Consider the following 20882-nt stretch of genomic DNA (forward strand, 5'->3'; position numbering starts at 1 on the left):
TCGGTCATACTCTTTTCAGCAGTTAGTTCAAACCAAGGTAAATAAGAGTCTGTGTTTACCTGCTGTTGCATTAAGTGAAGGGGTAAAGCAGTGCGATGGTGGAAATTAGGAGAGAGTGGTATTTCATCTTGACTACTTTGCCGGCGGAGGCATTCGAAGTTAAAGGAAGATCGTCTATTTGCTACAGGGAAACCATAATTCATTAGGAAAATTAAATACTTTTCCTCAAAGTCTATTATTTCCAGAATTCCACTGTGAGTCAATCACCACACAAATAAAAACATATTCCCAGTAAGAAATAAGTTGTGCTAACAGAAGCAAGCAGCTGTTCTCAGATAAAAGATAGATTCACATATGAGCAAATGCAGTCCCAGGTAGAAACAGTATGCACAGCCTCACATGACAGAATGGGAAGGAGCTGTTTCACAGCACAAACTTGGGTTGTGCAGCAGACTGGTTCAGACACTTTAGAGTTTTGCTGTAAACTGCTGTGAAGTTACAAAGCAGAATTTCTTCTTTCTTCCCCATGGTTTTAAACTCTTCTTTCTAATGAACCAGACTTCCCAAAGGAAATACCAGATCCCCAGTTCCTTGGAGGCAATGTGCAATATGGAATATCATACCCAAGTTGACTTATGTTGTCAGTTCCTGGTGTTTATTCCATTACTTACGACAACAACAAGCCACGGTCTGTCCTGTTATGTATTCATGTGAATGAAAGAATGGGAAAAGTAGAAATCTAAACTGATCAAAGTGTTTGGCTGATGTAGAAATGTCTCAGCTAGTCTTGGTGAAAGCAGGTGAAACAATGGGAAGGAGTACATAGGTATAATTCCTCTGTGTTAGCTTCAGCAATAAAGAAAGCCTGGAAACTGAACAGCAATCGGAACCCAGGTATGTCCTCACAGCTGCAAGCATCACTCTGGAAAACTGGAAGGAGCCTGGCTGTACAAAGCAGTGATACAAAATTGTGCTCTCTTGGAACTGACAGAAACTATTCTCAGTTTCTGTTTTTCAAACCCCAAGAATTTTGTATACAGAACTGAAGAGTTAAGGGATTCCTCATAGTTATCACCAGACACTTAGTGCTGGATACTGACAATGAAGGGTCCTTAAAAAGCCGTTGCATTAAAACAGACACCTTCGGTTTGCATTCAGTTTGGACCACTGAATGCACACTTTCTGTCTCTCTCCATTGTTTCTATGGTAAATTCAAATACAAGAATGGAAGCCTTACTCCTGATCCTAACAGATAAAAAAGTCCCAGTGCCAAAATGAATAAAAAGCAAACAAAAAAGTCCCCTCATTCAAAACCAGACACTTTGCACATGCTTCTCCCCAGGAAGCAGTCTGAAAGAACATGGCAATTATTCTCAGTACACTTCTGAAAGTTTCTCGAATGCTGTGTATAATGAGTTTTATAAAAACCTCTAGAAAGCTTGACACAGAGCTCAATATACTAACTACAGTACCCAGCCAAGATGCCGTATGTTATATTAACTTGGACTGAATACAGATGCTAGCAGAAACTGTTCAGTGCAATGTTAAAAGTTCGGGGGTTTGGCTTTTTTGCCTGTTTTATTTTTCTTTTTTCTTTCTGCATATGAGAACACCAAGGCCAAACAGTCCATTCACTAGTTACAAATAATATGTTTGAGCTTCTTTTAAAATCTGCTGAGATACCAAGCCTCTAAAATTTCTTAGCTGTGTTCCTGAACATTGAATAAGTGGTTATGACAGAAGGTATGACTGTGCTCTTGTGACTTTATGCTGGTGTAAGTCAAAGGACTTCCTACATTACCCATACGCAACTTAGATCAGAACTAGGTCCTCTTATCCTAGGCTATCAAATATCCTCCTACCTAGTACATTTATTTAGTCTCTTGTACATGAGATAGAAAGTGTAGGCTTCTTCTAAAGAAATGTGTGCTTGATACTGTCACTAGAACTTTATCAGAAAAGCTAAATGAGTCCCAAAGGCTGCAGTCACAGGAAGCTGCCAACCCTTCCCTTATAACACTTCCAAGGGAAGGCCCCAGAGGATTTTTATGAAAGCATGTTCTCCTGCAATGCATGGAATGGATATATACAGCATCCATCTAGTTCTTTGGCTTAAAATTCCTCTGCTATCAGAAAAGCTTGTAGAAAGAGTCTCCTTTCACAGCCTCCCCTTTGATGTCTTCTCCTTTTCTGCTACTAGAAGAGAACTAGCAGCTTTCTGTACATTTCACTATCATTCATCCCAGTTGAGTTATTTACTCTCTGTAGTGCAAAACTCACATTCTTTCTGCTTTCTCCATCTGTGCCCCTTAAGGTCAGAAAGCCAAAGAGTAGAGAGCATGAGTCATCTTCTAAGAAGACGAGTGCCAAATGTGAGGATGCAGCACTGACAGGACTGCTAAAGAATGTTTCTTTTATTATATAATGATACACTTCATTGTGGCCTTTTACTACAGTTTTCTGTAGCTTTAAATAGCCTGAGACTGTACCTCAGACGTTGTATAATGATCCCACTACACTTTCTCTGATACTTAAAAAACTATGCCTGCATTTTCTTTAGGGTGTCTGAGACAAAAACGGCCTGTCCTTTTCCTACCCACAGGGTCCTTACAGTCGTACTTTCACAGAAAAATGGACTGTGACTGGCTGCTAGCATTAGCAGAATGAAAGGACTCTGTTTTCACTAGAAAGCAAATTCACCATATAGCAGCCAAAATGTGGAGACTCTTCTAGAAATGCCCCTGAATTGTCTGGTTTGGATGGCACTGATTAGACGGCATCATCCAAAGACATGCGTAACAGACACAGCTGGGCCAACCATGCTTGCATAATGTTCTCTTAGGGACACTATTGGGCTGCATGTTGCTGAGAGCTGAGTGTTTTTTCTTGTGCACCAGCAAGAAAGAGGTTTGGGAAGAGGTTTATTTTACAGTTCACAACCCCAAGTGCTTCCTGTCTGTTAAGTGTCAAAGCTCAGACACCAAATTCCAAGAGCTTTGAGTCTGTGCCTAACTTCACCACAGGATTATCCCAGCTAACTCTGCAGTACGGCCTGGAACATACAAAGCCAAAATTACAAGATAAGAAGGATGAGAGCTTCAAAAATGCAGGCAAAACAACATTGAGCTTGAGATAAGAAGAAACTAAGGGAAAGATCCAAGGAGAATGCATGAAAATTAAAGAAACAGGTAAAAAAGCAGTTGACAACGTTAATTCAATCTATAAATTGAAATATTTTCTTCCCCAGAAGAAACACAGGATATTAAGCATTGTTCTTGAGATGGCAGAATAAAGTACCAATGGGAATGTGAAATAAGACGCTTAGCTCAGGATAACACTCTTTTTCCACAGGGGCTTGAGAAACTCACATCAAAAGCTAAAGGCAGTTCAAAAGTTATGAAAAATACCCCACAATCAAAGCATCATTAAGCTCACACTTCGTAAAGATGGAAATGGAAGTGATCACAATGCCATTAAGCAGTGTGACTGGTAAGGGAACAGGGAAGTGCCAGCAGGTGAGTCACTGGAGAAGAGTGGCTCTGACTGGGGCAGAGCTGCAGAGCTGCAGGTGTGATTAACAGGCACATAGGCTAAAACTCTCTGATCAAAGTTTCAAAGCAAACCACTGACATCTTCTACTGTGCTCTGTCTTCATTTATCAAAAAAAGATAAAACTGGCAATCAATTTGGTTATTTTTGTATTATTGGAGGAGTGAGGAAAGAGATACTAGAAAGACTGACTTGTAAGTGAGGATCCATTGATTTTCTGATGCGGCTCTCAGGATGGACAGATATTGCTGCCATACATAATAATCCACTGGCAACCATAATCAAGAAATGCCATGTTTGAAATCCAAGTTAAAAAGAAGCCTTTTTAAACTGGAACGTGTCTGAATGCATTAAAATAGTTCCATATTTGCAAACAAACTGTTCTTAATGTACTTACGTGTTGGTGTTGGAGGTAGCAGCCGTCTCCTAGGAGATCTTTTTGTGTCATAACAGATCTGTGAATCATCTTCCTCAAAAAACCCATGTGGGTGATGATAACCTTTGGGTCTCTCAAAATCTGAGTCATGGCAGTGATACCTACAGTGGTAATCATACATATGCCTGCATTTAAAATACAATAAAAAACATGTTATTCCAGTGAGTTCTTGTAAATTGCTCTACTAGATTTCAGATTTTCAATGCTATGGTTTCTCCAGCAAGATAACCAAACACTACATTATATAATTACATGACTCAAGTTTAAAATCCAGTTTCTGTATGCAAACTGATTTTGAGACAGCGAGCATAGACTTTTGTAATAGTATAGTTACATAGTAAGTTCTCAGGTGAAAATTTTTTCAGATTCTATTTTCTGTGAAGTTATTCTTGCCAGTACAGGCTCAAATGTAGGGCCTCAGCTGTACAATGCTGAAAAAAAAAAAAAAAAATAAAAATACCCCTTTCTTATTCCTGCCATGCCCTCTTGCGAACCCTGGGTACCACGTGGGAGCACAGAAACTCAGAGAATGGATTTAAACCTTTTGCATTCTAGTTAATTCTCTTATTGAAAAATCAAACCTTGGGAGAGTGTTATCTGACTGTATCAAAAATCAATACGATCAGCTTGACAATATAAAAAAGTAGAATAGTATTCCAGGTTTTGGCCAGAGAAAACAGAAATGATTTTGAAAACTGAGAGAAACCAGTTTACAAAACTAGAACGCTGTAGTTACAGGAAGGAGCCTCAGATTAATACAAATTTGGCCATTATGCAGAAATACGTATTTGTAAGAAATGTTAGTTGTTGACTAAAATTCACTTGATAGCATTTCCATAAAGGTTATGAATAAAACTTAAAAACATCTGTTCCAAACATGTGAAGGACAGGACAATTATGACTGTGTATTTGAACTAAGGAGACAAAAAATGGTCCCAAGAGGAGGATTATTAGTAAAGAGGTGAAATGAGAATTTTCAAAAGGAAGTTGTCCAATTCTTTATTGGTCCAGCTAGTACTACTTTATGATCTCAGTCCAGAGATCATCAATTTCACCTTTCTTTTTACCTTACAGGAAAATTCATTTCTAAAGATTCCTCTATCTGAGCTTGATCCGTCTTCCATTGTATGTGGAATTTTATTTCAAAATGAAACACTTCTTCGGTTGTGCACTAGTTTATACTCAGTTAAAGTAACTTTGTGCTTTCCTTTGGCTTTGGTGAAGAAGTTTTGATGGAGCCAGCACATGATATCAAATACAAAAGATCTTTAGTCCACATACTATTTCTCTTCACCATTGCACTTGGCTGCAGTTGTGGAGTATTAACTCCATTAGAGAATTTTCAGTGTAAGTGCTTAGTGAAGCTTTTCCAGATACATACATAATTTATTAAAATACTTTTCCCAGTTTAAGAAATATCCTCACCTGTTTCCTGACAACATACTGTCTTCCTCATAATACTCTTCTCCACTAAAATACTCCTGCTCTCCCAAATAATGATCATCATTGCAATAATCTTGAACTGCACACTCTTCACGGCAAATAGTAGGTCGACGCCCATCACCAGAGTCAGATCTGTAAGCAGCAAACAAATATTTTTTTAAAATATTTTATCTATATAAATTATAAATTGTATATTTTATAGACAGTTCTTTTAATGTGCTTCCAAGAAAAAGGAAAGAAAAAGACAAGTATTAATAACTCTTGTTGTCAGAATTATGTCTAACTACAGTTCAGACCATGTCTATTTCATGTTACCTGAAGATGACCTCCCTTTATTTCCTTATGGTACAAATAAGAAAATAATTAATAGGGGGATGCTCAATGAAGTCAAATACATTTATGCCATTTTTACAAAATATAAACTCAGAGTACTTTGACAAAACACTGCATCTCTCAAATGCCCGAAGTTTGCCAAGCGGCTATAATACTGAGGGGCTCTTGCTGAGATATTCCAAGAAAGTCTAGGCATTAAAAACTAGTACTGAATGCAGTCAGCAATGCACGACAAATGACACAATACACCCTATTTTTAAAATTGTCTTAGAGAATATTCAGACATAAAGAAAGTTGAAGAGGGGCAAGAACATGTAGTGACAGGACAAGGGGGAATAGCATTAAACTGAAAGAGGGTAGATTTAGATCAGACATTAGGAATAAATTCTTTGCTGTGAGGAAGGTGAGGCACTGGCACAGGTTGCCCAGAGAAGCTGTGGCTGCTCCATCCCTGGCAGTGCTCAAGGCCAGGCTGGATGGTGGTTGGAGCAACCTGGTCTAGTGGAAGGTGTCCCTGCCTGTGGCAGGGGGGTTGGAACTGGATGAGCTTTAAAGTCCCTTCTGAGACAAACCATTCTATGATTCTATAAAGGGAACTGCACACATTAATATCAAAACTAAAGCCAGTGTTTTTCCAGTCTACCCAAGTCAATTTTAAATAAGGACTGCCATTAGGTGTGATTTTTTTTGACTGTCAAAAACTGCACAAACCTGTCTGGACTTTAAAAGGGCTGGAATAATTTTGACCTTTACCAGAAGTTTATCCTTTTAGAACAGGCAATGGAAAATTTGACTGAAATTGTCACTTCATTTATTCAGCATATGCATTGTCACAGTTGATTTTGAAAATTGTACAGAAGGAAGAAAATGAAAGAACGAAAAGGAAAGAAGAAAAGGAAAAAAATTATACTTTGTCCTTTTCAGTTGCAGTGGAAATATACCAACTCACCTAATATATGTTTCATAGTAACGGGTTCTATCCAGGTAAACCATGAAAATAAGGAGAAAGATATTTTAAAATCAGGTAGTTTAGAGAAATTAATTGATTACAACATCTGTAACTAACAATTGCACTTTCAAGAAAACTACTACTTTCAAACCTTATTAAAGTTACATACATTTCCCATACATCAGAGCTATATTTTCAATACATTTTATATATCAGTAGGCAACAAAAATGAAGCTAAATATACAAATTAGTTTCATGTAGCATAAGTTTTCTTATAGTGGTTTTATAATACATTAATTTATTTAAAAGCAAATACATATTTATAAGCTTACCTCCTACTGCTTGGCCTTCTGCGTTTCTCATGATCAGTTCTGGAGTATGAATGGTAACCATTTTCAGACCTATGCTCATGATTTCCAAAACTTGCGTGTTTTCCATGAACAACTTTAGACACATTGGCATTATTGAGATTGGCATTTGTTGAGTTTGGAACTTGCTTTCCTACCGAGTTGTGATTGTGATGATTGTGGTATATAGGATTTCCTGCCTGATGATACATATTTTTCTCAGTATCACTTGCAGATGGAATTGAAGGCCGCTGGACATGTAAGGGACGGTGTGTGGTGTTGATCTGTTGAAATGAATCTCGTCTGTCACTGCTAATATGGTTTATGTGGTTGCCAAAGAGGGCACCATTCCTCTGTTTTAGGGGAAGAGAAAGAAAAAATTACGTCAAATACCTGAACAGAACGTACTTCTCTCTCCTACATGCATAAAAAAGTAGCAATTCAAATAATCCATGATTTTTCTTTCTAATTTCACAATGCTTCAGATGGGATCTCCTCAAGTGATAGAGATGTGATTGTGATAATGACAATGTTTGTATTTCAGAGTCAAATCAACACTGTGCTGTGATTATTATTCTTTTTCCATACAACTAGATGTGACATCCAGCTTTCTCCACATCTAGGAGAAACCTAGATTCTCATATATGAACATGCACCAAGTTCCTCAGAAAGGGACATTTCTGCTGAATTTCTGAGAACACTTTGGGGGAATTCTATCCTGTTCTCCCAGAGCATTGGTTTGCAACAGGTGTCACTCAGACAGGATGGAGTGCCATGCAAGAGCTTGCAAGCATATCTCATGTAGATAACATTCAGCTTCAGTGCTCCCATTCTTTCTTTTTGCAGAGGTACAAAAAAGAGAGTGACTATCAGCCCTGAGAGTGTAATGGATGGTGAAAGGGAGAATGCAGTGCTAAGCTATGACTATGGCATGCAGCTCTCTTTCACATCTGACCCAGATTATGTATCCTCCCTGTCTAGCCAGGTGTGATCTTGGTTGACAGCAGTCTGTCTTGAAGCTCAATCTAGGGAAGACAGGAGGTAATGATGGTTGGCAGAGAAATGCGTCTACTGGTGGTAACTGTGGCACTGTTTCCAGTGCCACATCCTCCTTTTTTTCAAAGGACAATAGCAAGCTATGGGGCTTCTGAAATAATTACTGCCAAAGCAAGCTTTTACATCTGCTTCTTCTGAAATGCTTGTGGAAAATTAAGTTTTCGTGCCGGCTGACAAATGGTTTGCAGAACACTCCGATTATAATACCAACTTTATGTGCTTACCATTAGACTGAGTATCTATAGCTTAAGAGAGGAAAACAGACTTTTTTTTTCTGATTCTTATCGATATCCCTCACAGGAAATTGGAAATTACATTTATATTTTGTTGACCTCTGTATGATTCCAGGCGTTCATTTTAAAATACGCAGCTCTGTCTATTGTGGTTTGACTGCACAGAATTTAATTCTCTTCTTCCTGTCTACCACTGCAGAAGTTAAGAAACTTCCAGATTAAACCTTGCTGCTACCAAAATTTGAGATGACAAGGTTCATGCCTTTTCTTAGGATTTGCTTAAGAAAACAATAAGAATTAATGAGAAAGAATTAGGAGTAGGTGAATCATCCTGCTGCAACTGCTTTCTAAATTTATGAGATGCAAATGTCCTTGTAATACCATTTGTACAGTTATATAGAAAATATATTCATTTATTAAATATTTATATTGTGCTGATTCGAGGGAATTTTTAATTACTATTATTGTTATTGTTCCTTCATATTCAGGGATAAGCTCATTCTTTAATCACATATTATAGGACAAAACAATTCACATAGCTGTGTTTTGACATTACTTTATAAACATCTTCCTCCTCCTCTGGATTGTTTTCCTCTGGTTCATCATCTTGCAAGTCACAGGATATAGCTCGGCGAATTTCAGGGCCAATATCATGAAGTGTCCTTAGTCCTGCCTAAATCAATGACAATATCATAATGCATTAGGTAGGCAAATTCTTTTAATTCTTTAATTATAGGTGTGCAAATTTATTTTAAAGGACAGTTTACAAGTTTTTGTATCCTGACATCCACAGAGGATGCATCCTACTATAAGTCTGCTTTACTGCTATTAATAAGAGGCTTCCATTCCAGTACAACCATGTTGAGATGACCATGTCTTTATTATCACGGTGTAGATCCTGACTAAAAGACCACTGATGTTTATGAAGCCCTATGGAAATAAAATTCATCTTATAGTAAAGTGTAAGCAATCAGCACGAACTATAATAAAATGCATTTCAATGAGATGCGTATTTAATGTAAAAACATGTTTGCAGCCTGTGTCCACAAAGGAAACACAGGATTTTTGCTATAGCAACAGCAGTTTTAGCAGAGCTCAGATGGGAAAGAAAGCAGTGAAATAATTCCAGCTCATCTGCACTGCACTGTGATACGCAGATATTCAATTTAAAGCTATAGTTTAGGACAGGAAACCATCATGCTACAGTAACATGGTCCTCAGTGTGTATTGGTTCATATTCCTCTTAAGCCCTTTATGACAAGCAACCATTAGGAAAAGGGGTAATGCTGAAACTGCCAAGGACAGACCTGCATGTTAGAAATTAAACAGACAGCACGCTCTGGGCAAAGAATTCAGTGTTTTTGGAGAGGCCTGCCTTACTTCAAAAAAAGGAGACGTTTTTCCTGTTTTAACTCTGGCTGTCGTGGTCTGAAACAAAAAGCAGTCTTGTGCTTCCCAACTTTTTTTCTTTTTCAATCTCCTCAGGTTCAGAAGAAATCACAGATATGTTTGTTCATGCTTTACACCTCTAAAACTCATGCACAGCACCTGGCTCAATTCATCGATGATCTCAAAGCCTGATTTTAATTTTCTCTTCTTTTTTGCATTTTTTGATGCACATGTTGGGGCTGTTTCAGCCCATCAGAGCTGTACTTCTATGGCACGACACTGACATTGAGTGTTACTGACCCTGAGGTGGCATGAATCTGTGTGGAGAATTTTATGTTTCAGAGCTCCAAACACAGCTGAAGGACATTGGAAGGCACCAAACATGGCTCGGTCCTACTCATACCATCTATTGCATGCATTCCCTGGAGTACATCACAGCATCAGGTCAGGTTCCAGCTCAGCTGGTTTGCTGGGGAACAAAATGGTGTTTTATGCAGGGTGAGCAAATGGAACCTGGAAAGGGATGAACCTTCTAACGGTGAAGATTTGCTATAGGCTTCTCTTCAGGTTTCCCTCATACCAGTATTTCACTTCCTGAAAATGGAATTGACTAATCATTTTAAATACATGTATTTGGTAACTATATTTTCTTCCTCCAGGATGAATTTAGAGAGTTATATTATAATTGAACAAGGCTTTAAAAATCATTTAATAGTGAGTCAACATGCATTTCATGAATACATTGTGCTTTCTTACACTTATAATTGTGTAGTCAAGACTTTAGCAAGGTTAATGTCATCAGTTTGTAAGGTGCTAAAGGGAAGTAAAATTAACACTTAAAGGTACAAAATTCAAAGTATAAGACCAATGGCTTCTATATATTTTGCAGAATAGTACTATTATATTCAGTTAGCCAATCATTAGCAAGAATAGCCACTTGCATTTCACACTCACTACCTGCTTATTTCATAGCAAAGAAAATTGAAAAGAAAAAACCCCAAAGCTACACTTGAACATGAAAATAAACTGAGGTTAGTATGAACAGAATACAAGGTAAGAACAACCTAAATAAGAAAATAAGCATGCAGAAAAGATAGCTGAATAGACCTATGCTATAGCAGTGAACATAAGAGACGTAGTAAAGTCTTGATTCCCCAGTGTTCATCTTCACAGAGCCCATCTTCTAACGCTGGAGCTGAGTGCACTGCTCTACAACTACACAAAAGCTCCGTGCTTTTGGTCAAACCCAGACTCCCTTCAAGCTAAGCCTTTCTAGGAACACAACACTCTCAGACAGCAGTATTATAAATTTTAACCCCTACAAAAACTACTAGCTTATATTCTTGTCTGCCAAAGTCCCACGAAGATATGCCCAAAATGTGAGAAAAGCCATGTGTTTGGAAGCAACATATTGAATAGAAGTTCAATTTTGATTACATTTCAAACTGCCTTCTGTTTCTCTACTTGGTGAATTATTCCTTTACTCAAGAGAAGGCAGGCAGCTTTTATCATCTCATCTCCCACCAGCAATACTCATTTTCATGTAACAGACCTCTTGCAATGACAGTCAACAGCAGAAGACTAAAACCTAGATCACTCTATGTAAAAGCATATGTTAGTTAAACCAAACCCATCGGTTTTATTCACTCACAGCCAGTAGTGAAGCCACACGTTCTACAAGCAACATCTGCCTGGAGAATTAAAATATTCCTTAGTTCATTTGCTGTAACAGAACTACCTGCAACAATTTTGTGAACTCTGTCATTAAATAATTACTCCCATGTACAGTCTCATTTTACCTGGTGTAACCTAACAGTATTCTAAGTAATGGAAGAACAGTTTTTATGACAGAAGAGCGCCAGATAGTGAGACAAATTCTCACACTGAGCTCTTACTGATAAGACAGTGCTTCATTAGATCAGTCAGCTACCACTGAAGGAAATCACAGCTAAAACCTCTTTACTTTCCCCAAATGGAACAATGAGTAGGCACTAAAGAGCAACGTAAAAATTTTCATAACATTTCCTTTGGTTGGTATAGATTACTGGAAGGGTCACACTCTCTCTAGTCTCCCTTCTGTCTTTAATTTTTTATGGCAGATTCTTAATTTCTGGAGATTCCCTCATGTCCAGAGAATGCTCGCCTTTCCTGAAACAAAGCTTCAAGATTATTTTATGCCATTTCAGCAGTAAAAAACACCTGTAAAATTCATCCCTAAAGAAGTGGAAATATGATTAATAAGTACTGATTTATTTCCTATTTTTTGAGGACCAAAATACAGTTCACATCATTTCAAGACACAAGGGGCCAGTTCTGCCATCATCTAGATATCTAATATCCATCTCAGCTCACCAGACTGAAACCCTGTCTGGTCCACAAGGCTGTTAGATCAGTCATTTCTAACAAAATGTCTTTAATAACCCCAGTATATTTTAGAACATGAAACTGTTCAGTTCTGTTCTCTAACTTTCCAACACAGAGTATTAGTATCTGCTATACACAAATGTCTTTGCTGAATGTACCTCTGAATGGGAAAAATACACATTTCTTCTCACAAGGGTGCGAGTCCTTATGTGCATTTACCTTTCAGCAAATTTTGTTTTCAACAAAAACAATGAAGATGAAAGGGTCTATAACAGAACAGACAAAACATTTAGGCACAAGTTCTATAGGGATAACATTGATCAGAACTACATCACTGAATTATTCATGCTACTCTGCAAGAGGACATCTGTTGTTTCTGCTCAGGTTTTTCTACTTTGTTGTTGTTTCTTTGAAGTAGAGGAAGAAGAGAGATTAACCCTACACTGTGTTTGATTGCCTCTAATTCTATTCTAGAGATTTCACTAGAAGTTTGCGAAAGAAATTATTTCTTACTCAGACACTTTATCTCCAAGATCTAATTTTTGATGCCTTCCTTGCTTATTCTTTCACTTGTAGGCATGAGATAAATGCAATGTATCAGACCAACGGTTAGTTAGTAAGCCAGCGACACACAGAGCGCCGAACAACATAATTACATAATAAAGCCAAGAGCGTCTTTAAATAGACTTTCCCGTAAATGCACAAGATGACTTCAAATTAACATGATAATTCTGTGCAGCTGTGCTTTATGAGGCATAATAGCACCTGCAATGTTTTCAAGATGGCAGGAGGCACTAATACACCAGTGCCGGGTCCTAAATAGCATCTCAAGAGACAATTAATGATGCCCCTGTCTCTGACACAGCATTGAGATGACACACATGTGCTTTCAAATTCTGGAATAATAAGAGTGGTAGGAGTCCATCCACAACCCTAAAATGTCACATGATTTGTAACTGCATTTCTGAATTGGTCATTTAGAGAGATGAGATGAGCAATGCCTGAGAGATAACAATGCTTGAAAAGCACCTGACACCAAAACATTTTCAAGTTAAGCTAAACATTAAAACATTAAACAGTTAAATGCTTTAAAAAGAGTACTCTTAACAAATGCCACATTTTAAACCAATTTTCCATGTCTATAGTATGCATAGAACAGTAACACCATTTTAGACATGTCTTATATAAAAAAGTTTGCGTATAATGCAAGACTCCAGAGTCACGATTTTTAGAAAAACACTGAGTACTTGTAAATATAGGAACTACAAAAAGATAAATTCCTCTATATCTAAACTCAGCCCACATCCATTTTGAGCTATACTGCAACCTACATATAGACGCAGTTTAGGCTTAGTTTAAGAAGTGCAAATACAGTATCTGTATTTGAATAGTAAGAATCACTATCACATACACTATTTCTAGTCATGTAAAATACACAATGCTCCCTCTTTTAGAGCATTTTTAGGGATACCAAGAAATCAAAGAGACACTTGCAAAGCTTTGCTACACACATTAGAAAAATTATGTATATTTATGCCTAATGCTATATAAACTCACTAGATCTGAAATAAAGCATAGAAATGAATTTGAAATATTCAGGTTTTCAGAGCTTCAGAATACTATGACTCTAAAAATGTTTATATAAACCATTAAATTTGTAGATAATGAACACATTTTTATTACCTGCTTATTTCATAGCAAAGAAAATTGAAAAGAAAAAACCCCAAAGCTACACTTGAACATCAAATTAAACTGAGGTTAGTATGAACAGAACACAAGGTAAGAACAACCAAAATAAGAAAATAAGCATGCAGAAAAAATAGCTGAATAGACCTACACTATAGCAGTGAACATAAGAGACGTAGTAGTCAAGTCTTGATTCCCCAGGGTTATTCATCTTCACAGAGCCCATCTTCTAATGCTGGAGCTGAGTGCACTGCTCTACAACTACACAAAAGCTCCGTGCTTTTGGTCAAACCCAGACTCCCTTTAAGCTAAGCCTTTTTAGGAACACAACATGAACACGGGAGCACAATTAAATTTAACTTGAGCAACATATTAACCCCTCAGCTGATGCCTACTAGAGAGGGTTTTTTCTTTTACTGTTTACTGCAGGGTCAATATGACTTATGAAATTTGCAGAGAAAGAAAGCATAATTAGCTTAATCTGAAACATTCTCAGAATCAGGTTCAGCTCAATAAATCAGTGTTTTTGTGTACTGCCAATGTGAAGGGAAATATCCTTTAATTTTTATTTGTATTTATTAAAAAGAGTTAAATGTAAATAAATTTGAAATATAAAAGCAAGCTTTACATAGTTTACAGTAAGTGTTTTCCCTAGGAAAAGTAGTGTAAAATTCATTCACTCTAAGTACTAGATGAAAGTAATTAAACTTGTTCATGCTTCACTTAACATTTATCTTACTATCAATGTGACTGTTTTGATCAATATAAATTTCCATCCCTACAAAAAGACACTCTCTAAACTACTGCGTCACATGAAATTTTACTCAGGTTTTATCCAGAAAATATATTTGTTTGCACTGCATAAGGCACCAGTGGGTCAGCTGTCATTTCGGAACCACCTGCTGTTCATAAGCAGTGAAAACCCTTGGGTCTGCTAAGACAAACTGCCATAGTTCCAAGTGATGCTGTTATTTTATTTCTGAAGATGCTTTCAGTGCCGGTATGCAAGTTTAGACAAACTACTGCTGGTTGTAATTTGAAGTGTCCTTTTCTGAGGGAGGAAGAATTTGAAACTTCATGGCAAAACAACTTTATTCAATAGCCTGAACAGATAACACCCCCCTCCCTCCCCCCCAAGACCCACTTCACTTTCTAGATTGCTTCCTCTTCTCTGACTACATGTACTCAAACAGCACCCTGTGTTCAGCTAACAGCAAACACTGCATCCCTGAGGAAAACCTGAACTCTACAGAATAAAATGTAAAATACTGAATGCAAGTATTGTGGAGTAAGAGGAATTCCTGCCTGCTACATGCTCTGGCATTCACAAAGCACATCTATTTTTGCAAGGAGCTCTGTTCTAATTTGCTGACTCAGCCCAACTGTTCTTTTCTCAATTACAGAATCAGAAGAAAGTGTTTTCTTTATTCCAGCTGGGTCAAGGTTCTGGCCCTCGAATGGTGAGGGAGCTGCCACTGACATCCTCTTGACACTGTATACAAGTTTTGGTCTCATGCAACCAAATTCAGGCAAAAAGATAAGTTTCACAGTTTGATGTGTTAAAATACCTAAAATCTTAATGACAAACAAACAAAAAAGTATTCTGTACCTATTCAACTGTTAATTCAGAAGTTGCTGATTTTGCAACATCTACACTGTCCCCTGAGGAACAAATACAGCCACTCCCCACACTACCGTGCCTGGAAGAATCTGGTCAAATGCTGGACATGGTTGAATGAAATCACTTGCAGAAGTAAATGTCGGGCCACCCACCACTTTCGGTTTTCCTTTTCTTTCTCTAGTTCAGCTTGTTACACTAGCATTACATTCCTGAAGAGCCACCTGCATAGTGGAAAAGGCATTTCTAAGAAGTATCTTATCAAATTCAGGACCAAGTATCACTGCCTTACAGACAGAGAGAAATGAGGCTAAAGGGAAATTGAAAGGGAATTAAAAATAATTTTTACAACAGGTATTTTCAAGGCTCTGTTAGTTTTACTATTATTGAAGTCTGCAAAGTCCTTCCTAAAATTCAATGTCTTTTACTTCCCTCTCAACTGTTTCCAATCTTTTTATCTCTTCCATTCCCCATAATTTTCTCTTCTTTTGTGATATGCAAATATAGTTCGTACTGTTCTGGCAAACCATGTGTTCACACGTCAATAACAAGAATTGTGATGAATCCTTCTCTGCCTATTGCATTTCTTATACTTATGGTGACTTGGAACAGAATCTGTGCCAGAGCAGACAGCAGAGACCTTTTTAGGAAAGAGGAATGAAACATATCACCCAGTTTAAACAGCAAAGATCATTCTGCTAGATCAAAGTATAAATGAGCAAGACCTTTAACAAAGAGTAGCTGACTCAGGTTAACACATTTCTCCCTTTTCAGAAAGGGATTTTCACAACGTATTCCTAAATTCTGGCATCAGAATAAAAAGCTATGAGAAACATTGAATATCTTTATAGTCAGTAGGAATCTACTCAGCATTAACTGAAATTCAGAAAGTCCCAATCCAACAAAAATGATGCAGTGTATGATGTCTGGAATTATTTGACGACAGCTTTCCTTTGCCTGTTTCAAAGTTCATAATACAAAGCATATCACTAGACAGAAGTTTTCACAATATACTCCTTAGATCACATGAACTCAACGGACTGCTTGCTGCAGGCCCACTGAGACACAGGTGACAAAGTCTATTGTTCTGGTTTCCACCTGATAGCTTGTTTTAAGAGACAGACAGATGTATATGACATTAATGTAGTATGCTATTATTAGTTCCTATGAAAGAAATTTATGGATGTGAAGCTAAAAATTTGTAAATATTTATTAAAAAATACTGATAGGAAAATATTTCACCAGTAATCATAAGTAGAAAAGAAAAAGAACAATGAAAATCAAGAAGAGAAATGGTACCATATAAAAAACTCTTACGTAATGCGTATTAGGAAGTTTTCTAAGAACTGGGTAATAGCATTGTAGGAACATAAGAAATTAAACAGTTGAAGTAAAACAAAGAGTGGAAACGATAGCTCAGAACTTCGTTCATCTGATTTTACATCAGCAACTTTAGTTTGTGATGTATAGACTAGACTTGCTAACAAATTTTATAACCATTGCTACCTTGTGAGTAACCCAGAGAGAATAATATTTTGCACTTACCTTGTTTTAGACAGAACAGCAGGATTATGTTTTACTTTTCTGATGAATAAGGGCCAAAATTGTTCCAGCTAAATAAAATCCTGGCAGCACGGCACAATCACCAATACTCATCTACCTGCTATTTCGTGTAAGCTCACAAAATGCTTAGTTAAATATGTAAAAACAAAATCACCTGCAGAGCAATCGTGGTATTCTTCGCAGGATATTTCCCCACCAGTCCTTGTTCTTTGCGCTTCTTGAATTTCCTAAAGTAGTCCTGTATCAGGAAGGTGGCATAGAACTTCCCCACGGTTACCTCATCATCTAAATGAACAGACCAGACAGATCTCTCCCAAGTCAGCACATTTATCAATGGCCTATGCACTCATATCTCATTTGGAGGGAAAAATGTGATGGGTGCAAGAGGTACTGGGCTTTCAGCTTACAACTATGGAACCTGTAACTAGCTTAAAGGCAATGTTTTAGCGAGCCATTCAGGCTCAGTCAGTTAAGCAAACTCATCCTTAATAAAGACGAAAAATGCAATACTTTACCAAGTCTCATGTAGTTCTAAGTAACTTTGTGTAAGTTTCTAACAAACCATAAGCATGTTTGTATAAGCACAGAAGCTAAAGGCTGGCTTTAGTTCCCCTGGAATAAATGGATTAAAGTATAAGCTACCATGATTTACGTACACTATGTTCATAACAGAGACCCTATTTAAAAAAAAAAAAAAAAGTCCTGCTTACATCTCTTTTTTTCACTACTGAACCAAATTTTTGTAGTCACTGTATCAATAGCATTGTTCTTTGGCATCTTTACATCCTGCTTTTTTACATGCTGTGCATGTTTTTTATTGGTGTTATGTGCTCCCTGTAGTACCTGAGCATCTTCCAGTTTGAATTCTGTGTCCCAGACGTTCATGTTGGGCTGCATCTTCTGCTATCTTACTGTCATCTAAGAAGACAGATTCTAGACTCTGAGGCAATCCCACAGAGGTCACAAGTTCACATATTTTCCATGAGGCTCTTGTTTATGTGAAGATTCGGTGCTTAGCCACCTTCTAGACAGGTGACGATCATAGTAAACACAAAATGACATTGTGCTTTCCCACATTATTGTATTGTATCGGCCTTGCAATGCTGATAGGAATTACACGAACTTCCAGCAGTCAATTTAGTACAATTTGAAAGATAGGCAAGCAGCAGGTGCAGTAAAACCTTGCATTTTTAACAGAGTCACTGTTGTGAACAAAATCCAAATTTCAAAGTTTTCAGAGTTCAAGGCAGGTACCTTACGAGGATGTTGAAATCTCCTGGTCCACAGTGTATTAAGAACGTTATGTGCCTGTTCTGAGTGCCACTGAACCATTCACCTCTGCAAGTTTCATCTCTTGATGAGTAATGCTTGACAGAAAACTAGGAATAGTTTTCCTTTCAAAAACATTGCTTTTGTTTCCACACACTTTTTTACCCTGGAGGCCTCTGGCATGAAGTTCACTACTTTCCTTTCTGCTTTGTTGTCTAGTCTCTTGATGTTTTTCAGAATTTCAAGACAGCTATTGGCAACATGGTTACTAGTTGGCTACACACCTTTCTTAGAAAATATGGATTTCTTTTATGCCATTGTTTTCTCCATATTTTGACTCACTAATGGAGCTTCAGGACAGATTTGAGTTTGGTTTTTCATTTTGTTTTGCGATAGGTTTTTTTTTTTTATACATGAACAAATTCTGTTAAGCAAGCTTCTTCGCTAATTGTCAAGCAAATTCTCTAAACAATCGTCATATGCTGTGATATCTTACATCAACATTTGATTGAAAGTCTCCTGTGTCTTTGTTTTATCCATAATAATGTCCCAATGTATCTCATTAATTATCATATTTCTAATAGTATTTTAACCTGTAATATGACAGCTTTTGCTAATTTAAATGTAATTAACTTTCTTCTTTTTGTGACTTGTTTCACATCAATAAAAAGGATGGGGAAATCCAACCCATGGACAACAGTGTTACAATTCATTGCTACCTCTGTGATAAAATTTGCCTCAAAATTAATTCTCTACCATTCAAAATAAGCTCCTCTCATTATAATGCCTGAAATGGGCTGTAGGCTTGTAACTCCATAGCTCACAAGAACAGCTCACTGGTCTACAGATACCACCTCAGCAGTAAAAAGCTTTTTAATTGACTCCACAAATCTAATTTCTATACTTATGGTGAATATTTGCTTTGATGTTCATCTGTAATCTCCCTTGGCAACTCCTCACGAGACCAGTGGTGCTTTGTATTTGGAACACATCACTTATAAAGCACCTAATCTAAACTTGCCTTCCTTTGATGAATCCATTGATTTGCAACGTAGAATTGGTCAAACTCCCCAGATAAGCCTTTACCCATTGTTTATACTATTTTCTTTCAAGTATTCAAACAGAACTTTTAAGGAAGCGAGCTAGCAAATGGCTTCTAGAAAGAACAAGCATATAGAAGTGACAGACTTGATATAACATATACTACTATGGGTGGTTGCACTTAGAGCATGTTTCAAGTCAGGCTATGACATTGCACAATTACTGACTGTACCTGAGATGACAATACGTGTGAAATCTCAGTAAGCAGAAATGAAGGGCCCTTACTGATCCTTCTGGACCAACTTTTTATAAGCATATTAGACGAATGTATTATTAGATTGCTGAATTGGGCATGCCAAAGTCTGTACGTACAAACAAGATGCATGTGTACTTCACAGGCACAGTCAGTTGTACTGCAGACACGTGCACACAAGAACTGAAGCCTGGCCAAGGGGAGCCATCCTTGACTTTGTTTTTCGAGTAGCACATATAGCCAGAGAAGGACAGGTATAGGGAAACAGCTAAGCATAACTGACCACAGAACTGACAAATCTGTAATTACAATTAGCAACAGCAAAAGGAATCACTTCAGTAGGAAGTTTTTGGAAGAAGGCAAAAAGTTTTATGCAGGATTAAACAGGCTTACAATGGAGACCGGGGAGTTTAGAGAATACAGGTGAATCTTTAGTGAGGTGGATGTATGTATCTCTTTCCCTTTCCAGTCTCCTAAGAATGTTAACTCATTCATACATTTAGGCATTTTACTGACATATTATGCTTTTGCAAAGCAATTTCATTTTTTCTGTACTGAAAATGTGCTGCTAGCTACGAGCAGTTTAATTAAATTACAGTAATGAGTTATTTAACCAGTACCAAGAACTAACTCCACTTCTAGTACATCTATTTATAATTCAGGGAAAAAAGGGCTCTGCTGATTGTTTTCATTCTGCTCTGCAAATAATTGTTTTGATTGTGTTCTGGAGGCACAGTCACAAGCAGATGAAGGATCTAGCATTCAGTAATACCAGCAAAAGTAATACTGGAGTATTGAGACTGCTCAATACTTTTCAGCGCAAGTAATTTTAACATATTGAATTTGGATGCTTTTTTCATTTATATTGAAGAGAATGTTCTCTCCTAGAAGATCAGCTGTCACTGGTGTTATTCTATGTAGAATATTCTACTGAATATTAAACATTAAATAGGAACTAGTTTCTACTGCACACTAAACTACTTTACACTCCTGTGGCATATGAATGCAAAACAGATGCTATTTTCTAGATGGCTTACAATATTTTCAATTTTCAGGTAGGTCATAACAAGGTTTACGGAGAAACAAACCAAACTGAAATAAAAAATTCATGCATCTTCAGGACTTCCCAACACGTTCTTATTTATACTGGGTTGTGGAAGCCATACTGCTTTCTATTCATTGAGCAGTGATCCAGATTTTCAGCCTTCTAGCTACACTGAAAAGCTACATTTGCAGAATAAATATTAGCAATGAATTTTAGTATAGCTGAAAATAAATACACAGCTTATATTCAGCAATGAAATGAAGCTTAAATCAGTGAGTTACTATGTAAGATTAGTTCTAAGAATGTGA

The 20882-nt window shown here is 37.2% G+C and overlaps 1 protein-coding gene across 14 annotated transcripts in view; it reads right to left on the reverse strand.

The window, feature by feature from the left end:
* The window catches only part of CACNA1D (calcium voltage-gated channel subunit alpha1 D), a 188297-nt gene that overhangs the window by 3593 nt on the left and 163822 nt on the right, over nt 1–20882 (reverse strand). For 12 of the 14 annotated variants that reach the window (XM_057417736.1, XM_057417741.1, XM_057417735.1 and 9 more), the window contains 7 exons: nt 17121–17251; nt 8903–9019; nt 7043–7410; nt 6711–6737; nt 5411–5560; nt 3947–4110; nt 60–181 (listed from right to left, as the gene is read on the reverse strand). In XM_057417736.1, coding sequence (XP_057273719.1) covers nt 60–181; nt 3947–4110; nt 5411–5560; nt 6711–6737; nt 7043–7410; nt 8903–9019; nt 17121–17251 — 1079 coding nt within the window. The remainder of the gene's footprint in view (nt 1–59; nt 182–3946; nt 4111–5410; nt 5561–6710; nt 6738–7042; nt 7411–8902; nt 9020–17120; nt 17252–20882) is intronic. The other 2 variants (XM_057417737.1, XM_057417742.1) reach the window with 1 other exon arrangement.

This window comes from Pezoporus wallicus, unplaced genomic scaffold (assembly GCF_028554395.1).
Source record: "Pezoporus wallicus isolate ANWC-B61680 ecotype Strahan unplaced genomic scaffold, APGP_CSIRO_Pwel_v1 contig_8542, whole genome shotgun sequence".
Classification (NCBI taxonomy): domain Eukaryota; kingdom Metazoa; phylum Chordata; class Aves; order Psittaciformes; family Psittacidae; genus Pezoporus; species Pezoporus wallicus.